General features: G+C 39.2%; 1 protein-coding gene across 1 annotated transcript; it reads left to right on the top strand.

Annotated features, from left to right (window-relative positions):
- Positions 1-1,734: 1,734 nt before the first annotated feature.
- On the top strand, positions 1,735-17,789 carry RB195_004772 (uncharacterized protein; the record flags this gene model as incomplete). The annotated part of the gene is made up of 4 exons (XM_064182759.1): positions 1,735-1,788; positions 8,999-9,111; positions 16,977-17,067; positions 17,298-17,789. The coding sequence occupies 4 exons, from the start codon at positions 1,735-1,737 to the stop codon at positions 17,787-17,789; spliced, it is 750 nt and encodes a 249-aa protein (XP_064034026.1).
- Between the last annotated feature and the right edge of the window lie 1,309 nt (positions 17,790-19,098).

The raw sequence follows: 19,098 nt of genomic DNA, 5'->3' as shown, positions 1-19,098 counted from the left end.
GTATCGCTCTCCCTCACGGTCACGGAAGCACCCGCCTGGATTCCCGCCGCACACCAGGATATCTATCTATGTGTGTATATGTGTGTATATTTTTATCATCTATGAGGAACCCCATGTACTTTCTGTGATTGCGGACTAAACGTTCGTACCGCTTGACGACTACTATTCGCATGCTTGGTCCCGTATTGAATATATTGAACGCTTTCGGTTACCGTAAAACTATATAAACTATATAAACTAGAAAATAAACTATAGGTACTATATGAACTCATACATAGCTATTTGTTTACTATCTAAACAATTTGTTTGCCCTCCAAACTAACCGATTTCCCTCCCTATTCCTAATTTTTGTGATTCTATAGAAATCCGCTATGAAATCTAAAAATTACAAGTACGTATCTGAATTACATTCACATTTCACAAATAGCTGTAGGGAAATTTCTTGACACATTTCTTCGAGATTTTCTGCGCCATTCTTGCGTTTCTCTGCTTTGTGTTTTTTGATCGCACCACATTTTTCTCGCTCGTTCAGGAAAAACATCTTCTTTTCCTACTTCTTTTTCTTCATGTGATGCTCCTTTCTCTCATGATGAGATAGGGAGCGCAATGTTGCACTTTCCACTGTTTTCATAGTTTTTCCCGCATGTTTTTAATGTTTTCCGGCTCGGATCGCGTCTGTTGGTTAAATTAACAATTTGTTACACATCTTTCGCTTTTCTTCCTCTTTTCTTCCTTTAGAAAGTTTCTCGTTTTTTTTTCTCGAATTTGTACTTTTCTTCCTAGTTCTGGTAGCAGATTTTTAGTTTCTTTTCCGAATCTTTTGATATGTCAGTATATTTTCTATGGACGTTTTCCCTGGTCGAGTCCTTTAGTGATCCTGTTTCTCTCACACATTCATAGTCATCAATTTCATTTGACTAGGTCCCATTCGATAAATCATTTAACTGTTTCTAATTTCCAAACTGTCGAAACAGCGATTTGAATCAGCTACTACTTTGCAAGTTTTCGTGTCAGGAACCACTGTCTTATTCTGTCACTGTTCTTGAGAGCATATTTTCACTAAGTCGAGATTTTCTTCTGTTTTTCACTTTTCATGGAAATCCTTGGAGTCTTTTGAGCTTCAACCAGATGTTTGCTGCGTCGAGTTTACATAGCTGGAAAATGACTTCGACGCGGGACACACACGTCAATTTAGGGTCCCGTCGGGGTGATTTCTTTCAAGTTATGACGTGTTATGGTGATCTTGTTCATCAAGAAAACACTTCTTCTATAAATACTGATTAGTTCTATTGAATGAGATTTTTTGTATGTGGCTCTGTGTGGATGAGTTTATAGCGGTTTATTAGGAATTTCTCTTGATTTTCCCTCGAGTATCCTTCCAATTCCTGGACTGGAAGCCCGTATTAGTAGCTGATTCTTCTTTTATTTTTTTTCTTTTTAGAGTGTTTCGACTATTTTTGTGTATCCATCATATCCTTCTGGATTTTTCAGTTTATTTGTATCATATGTATATATTGTGTATGTTTGAAGCTTGTGCTCATCGGTCGTGCTCATCCTCGTACTCGTTCTCGTTCTCGTCCTCGCTGCCACCGAGCCACGAAACCACCGGCGATCGCCACAGCAGCAGCGGCAGCACGCAATTTTACACTTTTCAGTTCTCTACACGTCCGCCTTTCACTCAATCACTCGCTCGTTCCTCAGGCAACGTTTCGTAGCAGCAGCAGCAGCAGCAGCATGGGCCGTAAGAAGATTCAGATCACACGTATACAAGATGAACGAAATCGACAGGTTTGTGACAGTTGTCCGACTAAAATCCATGCTGTCACGCTGTGAGAATCACGCAGTCATCACGCTGATAAAATCAATCGATATTCAATTCTTTCACCCGTCGTTCATCGACCATTGTTCAGAACTTCGCTTGTTCACATATTCAGGGAACATTCTTTGTTGTTATTTATGATTTATGCAAGCATGATAGCTGATTATATTAAGATTAGAAGGTGAATGTTTCCAGAAAAACAAGAAATTCCTAGAATTACATAGAATTTAGCCAGTAATTTAGTGCTTTTCACTTCTTTTTTTTCTTCTCCTCACCAATCCTATTTCTAACTAATACGTATATGTCCTTTGAAGCATTTCTCTTTAATGGGTTACGGTAATTGTTCGCTTAAAAAATGCTGAAAACGATCATACACAACCGCACTCACGTCCGGTTCACCTAATCACCTGCTAATGTTCGCGTATCCAGTTTTTTTTTGTTTTCTCTGCTATTTCATTCATATGCGTTTTCATTTTTAATCTTTTAAATCATCAAATTAAACCCGTCTCGTTTTTTTCGAATAGATTGTGTTATAAGTTTAGGTTCCCGCTTAATTTTTTTTCGTTGCTTTAATCTTTTTTTGAATTTCGATGCTGATTTTGGGAAAAAGCATGCGTTCTGTATTAGTGGACATAGTCCGAGCGCTATTAAGCCAAGCTAAAGGAACGAAGGCTGGAGATTGAACAACCGTTGACCCTAAAGGGTCAAGAAATTTTGTTTTTTTTTTCTGTTTATTTGTTTGTTTGGTTGTTGCTTATTTGATGATTAATCTTACGACTACGAGTCAAAGTGCAGTACAGTCAAAATGACATGAAGCACGATCCGGGTTACGTAAGCCGCTGCGCTCGAAGCTGTGCGACGTAGCGTAGCGGTTCGAATTCAGACGGGACCCTTGCTACAAACCGCACTGCGGATCGCGATGATCCCATCTCGACTACAACCGCTACGCTCCGTCGAACCGCTTTGAGCGCAGCGGCTTACGTAACCCGCATCGTGCTTCGTTGTCGTTTTGACCCTACTATAAACGGTTAGGACTAAACGGGAGCGCTCTCTAGCCGTAGTTTCTTTGAGTTCGTGTGCGATTTTTCTGTGACCGCAAATGTCCGGAAATGGATCTTTTTTCCCAACTTCAGTCACGTGGATGCAATTATCGCGAATCAATTTTGCGCCAGAGGGCAAAGTTAGGAGAAGTGTCGTGCAGCAGCGCGAATGTCCAACGTATATTCTCTCTTCTTTTTTATATTTATTTTTATTTAACATAAACACTGTATGAGTATTCAATAAGATTGTTCACGGTGCCTGTACAGTACTTGGAAATAAGAAAAAATGTTTTGAATATTGAAAATTTATCTTAAATTTATATTGTGATTTTATAAATGTAAAATATGTATGATGTTGTACTCCTCTATAGCATAACAACACCTTTCCTCTGCTCCATTTGTTTCTTTCTCCATTACAGTATTTTTGTGGGATAAAAGTGAAAAAAGTCTTGAATAACAACGAATTTTAGGAATAAAACTATAACCTGATATAATAAGAAAATAGTTGCACTTCGTTCAGACGGATTCATGGCGTTACGAAGCTGAACTTATCGCTTCGTGCGGATTTTATGCTCTGCTACAAAAGTTATGATTAGAAAAGCAAGCAGTCACGTGTGAATAGGGCGACATTGATTTTTTTGATTTGAATTTTTGATTTTTAGTTTCTGGTTCGATCGATATTGAGATCTGTTTTTTCTTTGCCTTCTCGCTATCGTGTTCATTCTTACTTGACCCGTAAAATTTTTGCATTGTGGATAGAAAATTTCTCGTTGCGTTGGGAATTCCCCGTACAGATGATCGCTAATTACTTACGCGGCATGCATGGCACTCGACGAAGACGTTAGGACTTACGTGTGCGTAAGCTCTGCGATATATTTACGTAATTCCATGTACATGTAAATAAGTGGAACGAAATTAAATCTCTGCAGATTGTGTAAAATATTCAATTTTCCTGGGTTTTAATCAATTATTTTATTCTTATTTTCTTTAATTATTATTTTATTGCTTTGGTTTGCTTCTTTAACGTTCGACGGAGGCGGCGGTTCCTTCGTTTTGCCACTAACACCGATCATTAGTTCACTTAAGTGGAAAAAACGCCGTTTCTCGGGAGAAGTGCTTAAAAGCGTCGAGTTTAGGGAATTTATGTTTATCCGCCTACTGTTGAACGTATTTTGTATGTTTATTCTATTACTTAACCATCTATTAGCTGAATTAGTGGCACTTATTGATTTTTCCACATCTCCTGTCTTGCGTCATCATTTGTTAACCTATCGCTGATTGAGAATCGTCCATGCTTCCTCAAGGATTTCAGCAAGCAATCAAGCATTTCAAGAAAAATTAATCAAGAACCTGGAAATATGGCAGAGACGTAGAGGGGGTTAGAGAAACAGAGTCGCGATGGTTTATTACACATTTTTTGTTGTGGAAATACTGCCTTTCACGTATATAAATTAGACATCAAACACATCATGCAATTAGCTTTTCTATTTCGGAACGAGAGGAAACGGAAGTGAACGTTTTATCCTGTGTGATGGAGAGATAAATTCGGATAATTCGGATAGAGATTCGGATATCCACACTGCCGTAAAAAACGCAACACAATCGTATAAAAAGCTACGCGGCACGGAATTAACAATTACAGTTCGAGGCAAAAAAAAGAAAAGATTATATTTTTCATGGTACATGACAACATGAATTAGGTACTTAGCGCGTGTTTTATTTTTTTTTTTTGTTTATTGCATTTTTCGCAGACACGTGAATTTTCTTCGCTGTGATCACAGTCGACGTGGACCCACTCTTAGATTCTTTGATAGTGAGTCCTAAGGCGGAAGAAGGTCCCGCCGCGCAACTATCTCCCGCTGTAGACGCCTCTTAGGTAGACACGCGACCATAGAGAGGGCGAATTTCTGGTCGTCTAGATAAGTCCCTAAAAAAAGCAGAAAAATCGCTGCCCCATATTTTATCGATAGGGGGTTTGCATCCAAGAAAATATTTGCTAACGTTTCGAAATTAATTGAAAAAAAAATACATAGTGATATGATATAGTAAACGTGAACGAAAAGTGAAGTGGTCTCATCAGGTTTTATTAAATACTCTAATATTTTTTATTTTTGAAAATAGGAAAATATTGAAAATAAATATTCAATTTATGGTTACCGCCTTTTTATTGCTATTATATTCATTTTCACTTATTAATGGTTCGGGGGGGGGGGGGGGGAAGGGTCTGCTAATCGAATGAATTCTCGCGAAACATGTCGGATTTAGTGATTTCCCTCGGTGTCCACTCAAAGATAAAATAAGATGAGACAGGGAATGGGTTTTTTTCTTTCTCTTAAAAAGAAAAGAAAAGAAGAAGACTGTGTAAGATTTTTTATCTTCTAGATGTGCATGTTTTCATTGATTTTTCTATCGATTAGGATTAACTGCAACGTAGGGAAAGATTTTCGGTCAAATGTCAACCGGACCGAGATGACTGTAGCCGTATTACCAGCGTTTTTTCTAATCTGCTATAGTCGTGAATTTTCTTTGATTTTTTTATTTATTTGGAAAAAAGTTACCGAAATACGGGAAATCTCACATTTCCCATCCGAATGATCCACATTAAACCGGGGATTATTCGTTAAAAAAGGATTTTATTGAAAAAAAATTGAGTAGAAATTGATGAAATTATCTGTTTCCGGGTCTTTTTTTTATGGATAGGTTTTTCTTCAAGAAATTGATTTTTTAAACGGATAATTGTTTTATTTTATTATATTCGTAACGCAAAAAGTGTTTGTAGTCGCGTGCCGGCGACATTATCAGTGCAACTGGCGATGTTTTGTAGATGGTAGTGGTTCGTAAATGACGAAAAGTGACGGTAATGACAGCAGAAATCTGCCGATGAACTTTCGCCACGGCACTATTCCAGGAGCTGCGACGTACTCTGCGTTGGATTTGATTAGCAGCTCTCCCCGTAGGCGTTGTTAATTGTTTTTTTGTTCCACTACACTGCCGCATAGTCACCGTTTGACGTCACTGCAACCGCGACCGCATGGCGGTGAAATGCTCCGGAATCTCCAGCCCGGATATACTAAATAATTAAGCGTGAATACCAAGGCTTTTAAATTGCGTAGACCGTTAAACGTTGCGTAAAGCCGACCGTGGACCCGCTGCGTTGATTTGCGGTCGGTGAATAATTCGCGTCCGCAAAAAGCGCGTTTATAGTCGCGCGTGCCTACGCCTGATCATCGGAATCGCATCTCATCATCACGTCAATTAAACAAGTGAAATGCAATACGAAACGGCGGTCAGCGATCCCAGAAAATCGCTACCGTATTCGGAATTGTGTGAGAATTGTTCGATAATCTGAAAAAAGAATGAGGAACTCGTTTGAATTTCTCTTTTATTTTCGCCAATGTATTGCTATTCATACGCAATATATATTGCAAACGCACCGCAAATAAAAATCCTTGCACTTTACATGAGATGGCGCTGGTCGCAATTGCGGACAGTACCGTTAGAACTACAGCATACAGCTGTTCAAGTAGTTGCCTGCTCGACCCGGTTATCTGGTTGTTTGAAAATTTTTAGATTTTGAACCGAAATAGGGAAAAAAAATCAGGAAAAAAATCAAGAAGGACTAAAATTGAGAGTATATAACTATAATAATACTAAAATTGAAAATATTCAAAATAAATATAGACTAGGACTGAATACTATAATGTGTTACCCATAAATAGTGGCGATTTTCTAGATCTACGTCGGAGTCGGAAATATTCCCATTTTTTCGATCTTGTCTTATTTTTCATATAGATGGTATTATGGTAGATTATTTCGGAATTATGAACCTCTACCTAATTTGCGTCCAATACTACGTATTTGAAGCTTTTTTTTTTGCTTTGGACTTGGGTCCGTATAGAATAGAAGTCAAACGGAATGAAAAAGTGCTATGGACTTGTTTTGTTTCTATGTTTTCCGATCTTTCTCACCTTTTTTCTTGGTTTGACTGTATATTGATTGATGAAAATCACTTGCTGATGTTTATCGGTACTACCGCAGGTAATAATCCGATTTCTTTGTTGTTTTGCAATTTTTCTTCTCTTGTAACGTAGATATACGTCCTTAGTTCATCGTAGTTCTTTTTCTTGAAGGTTTGAGGCGTTGTAAAAGTACCGATGAACTGAAAAAGGGATAAATGTACCATGAACCATTTCTGAATACGTTAGAATTATTTGCCACTACGTTTAGAGAGAAAATTCTTGGAAGAATCATGTTTTTCTCGCTATGCTCACCAGTACACCATAAGTTTCACTCCGATTTCACGGCGAGACTCGTCTAAGGTGTCCTTAGAGATTGTGTATGTATGTGCGTTGCTGTTCCGTGTGTATAGAGTGCGAGAGCTGAAACTTTTGAGCCTGACGCCTCCCCCTGGATCGATGTGCGCCCTGCGGGCGGACGTCGGCCACACAACGACGATGACTTACGTCATCGTCGTTGTGTGGCCGCCGTCTCTCGCGTCTCTCGCCGACCGACAGGGAATTTATCGCCACAATGCAACGAAAATACACGCAAGCGGGGACTATTTTTGGCACGACTACGGATAAAAATAGTTATAACGGCAGTATAAACGCTAAATGACGAGATAAATTCCCATCGCTGCGTGACTGAGTAATTCAAACGAAAGCAGTCGAAAGTCAGTCGAGTTTCACTTGCGGATCACGTCATTCGCAGCGGGATGAAGAGGAAGAAAATGAAAAAGACAAAACAAGAGCTACTCTTGCATTCAGAAAGAATTAAATGACAGAATTGCTGAGAAATACGAAATGTGCATGGTCTGATGGGTCCGAATAAACGGTTGAAAATTCTCCAATCCTTCGTGAAATATTCCCATCTTGCCTGAGTATTCGATCCGAGCGGCATCGGTTAACCCTCGTTTCTAGCAGTAACTCAAGAGGATTCTCATGTCATCAAATAAGCATAACAATAAATCCTGTGAATTTTTCCTCTTTCTTCTTGATGGAAGGGTGAGAAACACGAGTGTAACTTGATTTTAACCTGAAAGTTTTCATAGGTGAAGCGGAAATTATCCGCTGAGCACAGGCTTCAAAAAGAATTGTACGTGACCATATTATCTAATATTTTCATAATATTATCAGCGTAACATTAATTTTTTTCTATCCTTTTTTCATTTTTGCTTTTAATTTTAAGATTTTTATATGAAAAAAATCCATTTTCGTAACTTTCTTTTTTGTATCTTTATTCATCCTTGTTTTTCATTTTAAGAATTATTTTTATGAGAAAAAAACAAAAAAGAACAAAAATATTTATTTTTGTAACATTCATTTTTTTCTTTTTTTCTCACTTCTGCTTTTAATTTTAAGAAAATTTTTATATGAGAGAAAAAACCAAAAAAAAAAGATGTGAGTCAAACTAAGGACTTTGATCGAGTATTGACGCATTCCACTGGAACAGAAATAGATTCGATTCCCTATCCACTAAAACGCGTAAACAAGAAATTGACGTCAACCATGATGTGTGTGTGTGAGGTGTTTTTGCAACCATATGCGACTTTGCTCACATGTCTCAATTACTTAATTATGAACGCGTGGTGGTGCATAAAAATAGAAGTAGTCGATTAAAAGCATCACCACACGAACGAATCTGGAGTGGTACGGATTTCAGATGGAATATTCGTATACGGCATAGTAGATATTGGAGGGGGGAGTGATTCCGTTCATTTCTTCCTAATTGCCGTTAAAAACGGGCCGAAGGTGCGGCGCGCACACAAGGTTGGCGCGCTCCAATCAAACTCGATGTAAAAAATAGCGCCCCGGATCGCTCGAAGCCGTATCTTCCGGGCCGTTTTTTTTTCACGGGAATCAGGAAGAAATGGACGGAATCACCCTTCTCTCCACAATCTACGACTCCGTATAAGCATAACCCACCTAAAACCCCCACCACCCCAGATTCGTGGGGTAATACTTTTAAGGAAATTGTCACATCTGGATTCATCTCCATTTCCATCTCCATAGGCTACAAATACTTATACTATTTAATGTGTAGTAAAGTTAACTATTGATTGATATTGATTATTTTTGTGTAAACAAGAATGAAATTTCACGGGTACGGACGATTTTCACAATTCATGCTTTTTTTTCAGGTCACCTTCACTAAACGAAAATTCGGGTTAATGAAGAAAGCGTACGAGTTATCAGTGCTATGCGATTGTGAAATCGCGTTAATAGTCTTCAATTCGACAAATAAACTATTTCAGTGAGTGTTTTTTTTTCTTCACCTAAAACATGAATCCTACTTTTTTTTCTTCTTAGAATTTTGACCGAAACTCTTTTCCTCGCTCATAATTCGCGTGAATGAACAAATTAATGAGTTTTTTCTGTTTAAATGTTCCTTTTCCCTTTTTTAAGTCGCGAATATTCGAATGTGGTTTCACATTTTTTTCCTGTTCTTTTGCGTTGTCATTGTCAATCGTCAGGCTTCAATTACATCTGCGCAAGCCATTTCATAGTTATTGATTGCTGGAGTGGTACGACTTGTTAACTCTGCCATTTTGGCGGTTTTTCTTTTGGGGGCTTTCACTACGATCATACGTTCAGCTCAAATTTTACAGCTTCTCACATAGTTAGCGTATCTCACAATATGTCTTATCGTCGTGCATTAGGAAGATCTTCCTGAAGCACCCGTCCCAAAAGTTCCGCATGGATTCTGTAGCCGTGCATTTCTAGAGCTAAGCCAGCGTTTTTTGAGCAAAAAAAAATTCTATTAAAATTTATTTTATTCAACTCAACAATACACGACTACAAATTCAACAACCAAAAAATTCACGTAAACAATTTACATTCGTTCGTTCTTTATACCGTAGATGTATTTAAAATATTTCCTATGGAAAATTGTTTCATTGCACGAAATGGATTTTCATCAAAAATCAAAAAATAAATAAATAAATAAATAAAGGATAAAGAATAGATGAAGAGAAAAGTAGATCAAAAATAGACTTATGCGAGAGATTTGAGTGTACGTGCAATATTTTCGCTTCTTAAATTAGTGAGAATTTTCCCGGGGATTCCTCGGAAGTGCAGCTAATTACATCGCGTTTTCACACCGATGACATCATCATCCACATCGCCGCCTCCACAACGGTTTGATTTTCCCGGGAGAAAAGGGATATGTTTTCTTGACGGAACGAATGAATGCCTATTTTCATGTATGTGCGTGTGTGTGTTTATGGTTGTTTTTTTTCAGCGCTTAACCACGTCGGTTCGTACGCAACGAGGAAAAAAAAACAATTTTCGTATATAGGATTAATTTCGTTATTGAGTGGCATACTTGTCCATAAAGCCAGCATCGGATCCGACCGTTTGCACCACCCTTTGCGATTTGGTCACGGAGAGACCCTGAGGGGAATTCATCTCAAAATATCTCCAAAGTCCAGGACTACACCGTGGACGCTTCACGCTTGCGCTCTCAAGAGGCGGTTCTCTTGCATCCGCATCGACGTTGAAGAGTGTGAACGCAATAAAATGTGCCTGAAATTGCGCAAACATTCGTGACAGGACCCGACGGTTAATAAGTGTGCGTGTGTGCATGTGTGTGTGTGGGTGGGTGGTATGTTTTTGCAATGAATTCATGATGCGCTCGCTTCTGGAGATTTGAAGCGATCCCTAATGAGGGATGCGTTAAGCATGGAATTATTGACAGAAGGGATTTTAAATTGATAAATTTTCCTCAAACACTTCTGTGCTGCTAACTATTTGTTCTCACCTCCTCTCCAAATTTCTTTTATTCCTTATCCTTAAAAAAATCTGTTCTCTCAGAAAATTGTTGTCTAAATAGTCCATCTGGATAGCCGTGTGGGTTATTCGCGCTACTTTCCTCCTCTTTAACCTCATTTTCCATCCTCGACTGATCCGAGGATGGAAAATACGATAAGAACATGGGTATCTGGCCACTAGAAGCTTTCAGGAATGGAGTTCTTTGGGGAGATGAGAAAAAACATCAAAAACATCACTAACCAGCTAAAATTACACGAAAATTTTACAATTTCACAAACCCCGCAGCCTCTATAGCTGTAAAACCTTAGAAAAAAAACTAAGTAATAAAAAATAAATCGTAATACTAAAATAGTAAAGCACAACTTTTTTCCCCGTGTTGAAATATGAAATTAATTATCTAATACATTAATTAATGGATAAGATTTCTATATTTCTATTGTTTTCCACGGGTCCCTTGGATCCATGGAAAATAGTAGTTTATAGTTTGGATTCACATAGTTTTGCTCATCAGAATGCCCCTTTGACCTACCAGACGCAAGTGCAAGCGAAGATCTTTTCTCGCCTCTTCTACCCACCCGGCTGAGAATGCGACTCTAACATGAATATTTCTGAAGGATAGGGACGTTTTCTAAAAGTAATGCGATCGAATCGAAATTCTCATGGATTTTCGCCAGTATCGTATCTCGGGCACACGCTCACACACGCACACTACAACATGAGCGTTGAATGGCTGCATATTTGCATAGTGGCCACACACAGAAAACATTTCATCGCGTAAAATCGCGCATAACCAACGTACAAGAAACATCCGACGAGAACATTTCGGGGAACGATATTACGAGATCAGTCGATCCATCGATTTTTCCTCTAGAAATCGATCAACTAACCATTCGATGAATCGTCAAGAAATCATACATTATAAGCTGCTTTTCCGGTTTTTTCCCCGAATTTTTTCAATTTTTCTCTCTTGAAAGAAGTCTTAGAAGAATAGATGAGTTCCGCTTCCCACGCATGATGTATGTGTGTCCTGAAGTGAGGTGAAAATTTAAAAATATGGTCAAGACCGAACTGCGGTGACCTTATGTTAGGTTATGATGTGATTATATTGGTTATTAATTAATAATATTAATTCTACAGTATCCAAACAGTACTATATCATTTTAAACATTGATTTGTTTGGATACTGTAGAACTGTTTTGTTTTTGTAATCCACGGGAGAGTTCGTAGCCGATTCCGTGAGATCCAGGATTTTACACAAAATCAGCCTTCGATACCCGGTTGACTTTTGTAGTCCTTGGTCCGTTGGTGGATATTTAGGTCCGGTACCGTACTTTTATTGTGATATTCCAGAAATTAATTCTTGTGAAAGGGGCGGATGTAGCGCAGTTGGTAAGTGGGTCTGCTGTGGCTGGAGCATGATTGATCACGGAGAGGTTCGAATCCGCTCTAGTGTCAACCAAGCCTTTGATTCGTGCGAGGTCGATAAATTAGTGCCAGATTTTTGTACAGGCTAGTTATGCGTTCGTAAACCTCAAACGATTCTGAATTGAAGTGAACGTGATCACGGATCCCAAGCAGGTTGATTAGCGCCAGGCACTTTATCTCTTATTCATTATCCTTAATTCATCTGGATGTAAAATTTTTCTGGTCACATTGGGAGTCGTTAAATTACGTTCTACAAATTAATATTAGCCGTATTGTCCAACGTTGCCAAACAATACTGTTTTCAAACAGTTCATTATCGATTTCAATGCACTAGTCAGTTGCCGAAATCAAAGTCGCCCTCCTCCTCCCCTGCTCCTCCCTCTCCCCCTCCCGTGCCCCTAACTGACAAGTTCAAGAGTGTGACAAGCAACTGACTAGAAGATGAACATCGAGAACTGAAAATGAGTACTCGCATGTTAATGTTAATGATGGATTTAAAATGAAAAATTGAGGAGAAAAAATCCTCTCTCAATGAGCTGGACACCCGAAGAATATGCCAAAATTGATCTACACAATCCATCATTCGAGAATAGCAATAGCAGCGTTGATTCTTTCTCGCCCACTCACACATCACAAGCCGATTAAATGCCCGTACAGCGGACAGCAAAACGCTTCATTCATCGAAACGTTAGCATCATAAATAACAACGCTATTTCCCCATCATGGTATGATATGTCCAATAACGTAGGCGCTTGAATGAATTTGATTTAAAAAAAAAACATGTGTTTGTGTGGGTGGAAGAGATGACGAGGTGAAACAATTATCAATATATCCGGTGAGACATTTTTACAGGTGATATTTTTGCTTAATATACATCAATGACTGCTGTTTGTTGACTGAGGAGTCGTTTTCTGGAAAATTGCAATTTGGAGAGCTTGCAAAATAGAGAAAAAAAATTGTACGCCGAGAAAATTTCTGAAGGATGATAAACCATATTTTATTTTTTAATAACAACTAACAATGGTAGAACACATTTTAGGCCGATTGCTTGAAATAACGTTTTGTCCCTGAAGGCATAAGTACCTGTAGGTGGTGTTTTCGCCATTAGATTACAAATGAAACTTTTCAGTTTTGTCTATATACTAGTTGAAGTGCGAAAGTTCGACTTTCCTTGAATCTTGGCATAGAGATTCAAGGAAGATAATCGCTATTTTATTATTAATGGCATGAAGATTTTTAATAACTACTGTATACCTAAAAAAACCCTGTAAACCTCAACAAGCAATTTGTGTACGATTTCCTAGCGATTAATAGAATATTAAAGTCATTTTGAGCTCTCCTGATAATTTTTCAAAACTATTTCATTATTTTTTCCTCCTTCGTTTTTCAAAACGGGACTTTGCTCAGATTTTTGTGTGACATTGTTAGCCGGCTGGGCAGCAGCAGAACTTGCTTGCAAACTTCCAACGTTTTTTCCGGATGATCCTGAAGCGATATGCACAGCGCTCAGCTCAGCTGCAAACTCAGATCTGAGTTAAGCCTTAACTAACAAATGACTGGTGTTTGCTGTCTGCCACCAGACAATGCTCAACTTTTCGTTTCGAATCGAATCACTTCGAAGAAGTCCTGAAGTTGAAAAATGAACAACACGCCAAGCAGTCGTGATTTATTATGTTCCAGTCGCAATTACGTCCATGATATACATGAATGGACAATTGCAGCGCTTGGTTACATTTGACGTGAATGTGAATGTGAATGTGAGTGTGTGTATGTGCGTATAATATTGAGCTCTACGGGTGCAAAGCAATGTCCATAGCAACGCGAGAATGTAATTCGTGACAATCAAGGTGGAATTTTCTTCGTATGAACACATACATACACTAACAAACACATAGGCGTGGGTTTGCTGCTTGTTTTCGTCGCAATTGCGTCACTTGCACTTGAGTCATACTTAATATCGAGGGGGAAATTTTCAATTTTCCTTTGCTGTTGATAGTTGCTACGAAACGCGTCGAATAATATGGATGAGCAACGAACACCGTTCTCGCTGAACAGCAGGAAGTAGTGGCGCTTCAACGCAGCCTCCACAGACGCAAAATGACTCCGGGGGAATTCGGAGCAAATTGCTTGCTTCACGCTGATTGTTTCCAGGCCGGGCCCGGATCTCTCCGAAAGAACTCGCCCGCTTTCCGGCGACTGCAGCTCGCTTGCCCAGCTCGACGCTATCAATTAATCATCAACGACTCGGCTGGAACTCCGCGCATAAGCGACGAGAAAATCCCCTTAGCCCACTGCAAACGCAGATACACCAGAGCAGGGCTGTGGCTGTGTCGAGAGTAAAACTAGAAATTGGCACAGTGCTAACGACCTCTTAGCCACTTCGATGCTACGGGACCTTAAGCATCTGTCAAGTGCAAAAACATGTACAACGCGGATCGACATCGATGAAAAACTCGACACAAACAACGGGAGATTGGTGTAGGAAGACAGGGAGAAGGGATCTTTTTTCCCATTCCACTTTTAGTGAGTAGCACTCGGAGTTTTCTCCACGATTTTTTTCAATTTAAAAAATTGTTTACGAGAAAAAATGTCCATTGAACGAGGAAAATACGAAAAAAAACCTCATTGAATGAGGGAAATTTAACGTAAATGTAATATAACGTTTTAAACGTTGCTTTTACTTGAACAAAAGTAATTTTGTTGTCCTGGAATCATTTCGAGCTTAAATTGTTGGGCAGGCAATTATCCGACCGTATTTTAGACTGTAAACGTGCAGCTAACGGAGACTTCCAAGAGAACTCGGATTAATTAAGATCTCAAGGAGTTCACCACCATTAAACTTCTTTCCTGAAATCATGTGGCGCTATTCCTCCTTAAATTTACGAATAAAGCTGAAAACGCTGATAAGTTTATTCAAAATGATTAAAAAAAATCCAAGATTCATTATTGATAAATCAATGGACGGATTCATCCAGATTAAAATCAATTATTGATGTGATCATTAGTGAAGCCGACTTTGCACGGTTAGCTTCTCCTAAGAGCGCACACATGATTCTTGACCTATTTCAGAGCTTGGGCCTTAGAAATAGTAGTAGTAGTAATAGGATCCGACGAAAATAAATAAACAAATAAATAGGTGGATTATATTATCATTAATTGTGAATTATATCATTTTATATAATATTCAAGGAGAAGAAATATTAAGGAAAATTATTAAACCCAGAAATTGACAGTCGTCCTTGAGATCTGCCTCTCATATTTTAGCTGGATCAGGGTCAGTGAACATCCTGAAACTGACTGGATCCAGATCTTTTCATGCTTGTCCTTTGATATGACCAATACAAAAGAATAATTTACGCGTTCTCACATCGTTTCTCATCTCGTAGCGTCTTCGAAGTTCAACGATCAACGTCTTCTTTTTCGAGATCAATGGTTTCTGCTCGGTTTATTGTGTTCTCCCCCGTCGTGTACTCAAGAGGCTAACAGCAAACAATGTTTACCGAGCATTTCGGTTCGAAGCGGCTCTCTTCTGTACAATCGCGAGGTCATATAGCTGCGAGAGAAGTCCAGGTTATCGAAATGTGAAAAAAATTGAAGTTCATCTGCTATTCTCTGGATCAGCACTTCTCAATCAATCAATAAATCGACTAATCAATCAAAATAAGACTTCGGTAGGAATGTTTGGTCTATTCGTAGCCAAAAAAGGCTACAGAAGCAGTAGAAACGTGGAGCATTTCACTCGCAAAGTGCATTCCAGGCTGGGAATCCGTGAAAGCATACTAATAGGTGTGTACGTAAGTGTGTATATGCGCGTGTGTGTGTGATAATGATTGTGGCGAACGATCGAATTGACGGACGGAGGACGAATGGTGAACGATCAAGTTGTCGGCGCCAACTGTCGTTGTTGTATGCGAAAGAAACAGCAACAGCTAGTCAGTCAGTCAGAACCATCACACTAACAGCGGTAGCAGTAGGCAGCAGCGCCAGTCACTCCACACATTACCTACTGGTCCGGTATTTATGAGGTTTAGTGCAGTCAAGTGAAGTCAGGCAATAATGTCATGAAATGGGAAATGAATGGGAATCGGATGTTGAATGTGGTGTGAGGAGGATTGGGTGAATAACCCATTGATACACTGGTGGTACTGACTCATCGATAAAGATGTAAAGTTGTTGAATAGAGGATAATGTGGATAAAGTGTCCACCGTTAATCAAGGATCCACTTGGAACCCATCACCACGTTCATTTCAATTCAGAATCGTTTGAGGTTTACGAACGTGTAACTAGCCCATAGAATGACTTGTGGGGTCTAGCCGATGCGTGAAGTCAGTGTTTTTATCCTCTCAGACAATTCTGGTACCAATTTATTGATCCCGAAGGGATGAAGGGCTTCGTTAGCACCAAGGCGGATTCGAACCTCCGATCAATCGTGCAGACACGGCAGAACCTCTTGTCGGAGGCGTTACACTCGTCTCAAATTGTTAAATATTTCTATAAATCCACTAATCGGGCTTATCTCAATGTATTTCACATCCAAATAAACAACATTGAAAAAGAGAATGGATCCGATGTAGTAGTCACGTCTTTAAAGTCCATAACATAACCATAGTACAGAATTAATTAAATAAAAATTAAAATAATCTAATTAATCTGAAGAAATGGTTGTTAGTTTTTTTCCTTCAAAAAAAGAAGACGCCCCACGATCCATCGGATTTGAAACTTATGGAACTCGTACAGTATTGATGGTTGTAATATTGAGTGACCACTGATAAATGTCATCAATCAATATTCATTCGTCCCAAAACTTGTAAGTAGTGAATTTCACCACAGTTCCTGATCTATTTCAAGCGTCCCAAAATCTCCTGATTAATCAATAATGTAGTCGCTCTCAGTTTTAAGTCATAATGATCGCTTTCTTTCAGATATGCGTCCACTGATATGGACAAAGTGTTGCTCAAGTACACCGAATACAATGAACCGCATGAAAGTCGCACAAATTCCGATATTATGGAGGTACGGGCTGACGTCATAGGGTTTTTATGGATTTCTTAATGTTTGGGCGGTGGCTATTTCGATGTTCGATCACGCTAAACTTAGTGCAGATAAGCGTTTATGACTGTCGGTTCTGAAATAAATAGATATCTAAAAATGGCGTGACTTTTGGGTACGAGTAGTAGCAAGAAGTTTTTTTTCGGTTTTTTTTTTCGAAGCATTAATATCTTGAGATAACCCCACTGTTACAGGCACTCCAACGGAAGGAGTCAAAACATGGCGGCGCCGGCGATTCAGATGACGATAGTCCTGGACCGTCCACACCATTAAACGGTCATGCGGCACCGAATAACGTCGAACAACCGCCAACGGTAGCACCACAACCGCCAGCTGCTGCTATTCATCCGCTCTACACTAATCTCTTCCTTCATCCACAATATCGTCCACGTCCTGAACCCACTAAGCATATCGATTTCCCCACGACCAGCTCCTTTCCGTACGATTCCACTGCCACCGCGCCATTACAGCCGCCACATCCGTTAGCGGCAGCGGACGCGGACTGTGAACTGGTGGCGCCACGTTCCACCGCTGATCAAACGTTGTGGGCGGCAGCGTTACAACATAAACCGCCACCACAACAACAACAGCAACAACCGTATGTGAAATTAGAACCGCATAGTCCACCGGAGAAACGAGCACGTATAGCGCCGACAGCCGATTGGCGGCCTCAACAGCTCACCTAAACGAGAGCCGAACGGCAGACCGTTCGTTGCTGTTGAGCAGTCGGCTAGAACACCCGCTCCTAGCTGCTATGGAATCCCTGTGACTAGTCACAAACAGGTTTCCGCTGCTAAAACACTGTTTTGTTAGTGGCCGACGGGAGAATTTTCAAATTTTCGACTACTTGCATGTCGGTTTCGATCCGTTGTTAGTTACAAATAAATAGTAGCTATAACAGAAATTTTTAGCGTTAAATTCCCAATAGTTCAAAATTTGTATCGCGTACAACGGGCATTTTTAAACTTGCACGCAGATAGTCGACTAGAATCTCACCAATTATTATCGTATGGAACGAGCAGAAATTTCGCCAGCAACTAACCAAGCGGTGTTTTCTCCCACTTATGAGATGGAATAATTAACACACGCAATTGGTGTGGTAGCAGTCGTTTTTTCGTTTCTCGTTTACTATGTTCGTTCATTCTTTCCTTCTCCATTCATCCAATCATTCATTCATTCATTCTTGCGGCGTCATTTTCAAATCCAAATCACGCTCGCTTCCTTTTTTTCTCCCGGTCCCCATCCCTGAAAGTCATCCCGGTCAAAGTCTGAAGTCGATTCTAAAATTCCCGTGTTAGTGTGTATTTTTTTTCTCCAATTCTTTGTAACCATCTTATATGTCCTTTACTTGTATAATTTGAGAAATCGATTATTGATTATTTTAAAATGCTCCTGTTGTCCAGTATATTATGTGCAAGTGTGGAGATTTTATGAAAAAATATTGATATAAAGTTTATCAAAATGAATTCTTCAACTCATTAGAAACATGAGAAGAAAACACAGCAGAAATATTGTTCACGAGATATACAACTTCAAATCCTATCTTCTTTCTGCGTAAATCCTCAGAAATTTCGTGTGAAAAACGCCGATCAATAAATATCAAATACACGTGTCGGTTGGTGGATTAGCACGGGGTGCTCAACACCAAAAAAAAGTGTGAATATGAAACAGTAATTTAAAAAAAATGTTCTTACACATAGACACAACATGCATACATAATATATCACACACACGAATACGTAGTACTACAAATTATTGTAATAACAACACAAGCGGAGGTAATTTGAATTCGTGTGGGGGAGAAGGGCGAATGGCGAGGGATGAACGAATGTTTGTGGTTTGAATCACAATGGAAGCTTAGAATTAATTCTTCCATGAAATCATGTGATCAGATGTATTCTTCCTAAGTACAACTATTCATTCACAATTGAAAAAAAAAGAAGAAAAGTGATGAGAATCAACAAACGAAGCGCTATATTCAACGGAAGCTCAGTT

Source organism: Necator americanus, chromosome I, assembly GCF_031761385.1.
Source record: "Necator americanus strain Aroian chromosome I, whole genome shotgun sequence".
NCBI lineage: Eukaryota > Metazoa > Nematoda > Chromadorea > Rhabditida > Ancylostomatidae > Necator > Necator americanus.
Note: the sequence above shows the minus strand (reverse complement) of the source record. Positions and strands in the feature narration are given on the sequence as shown.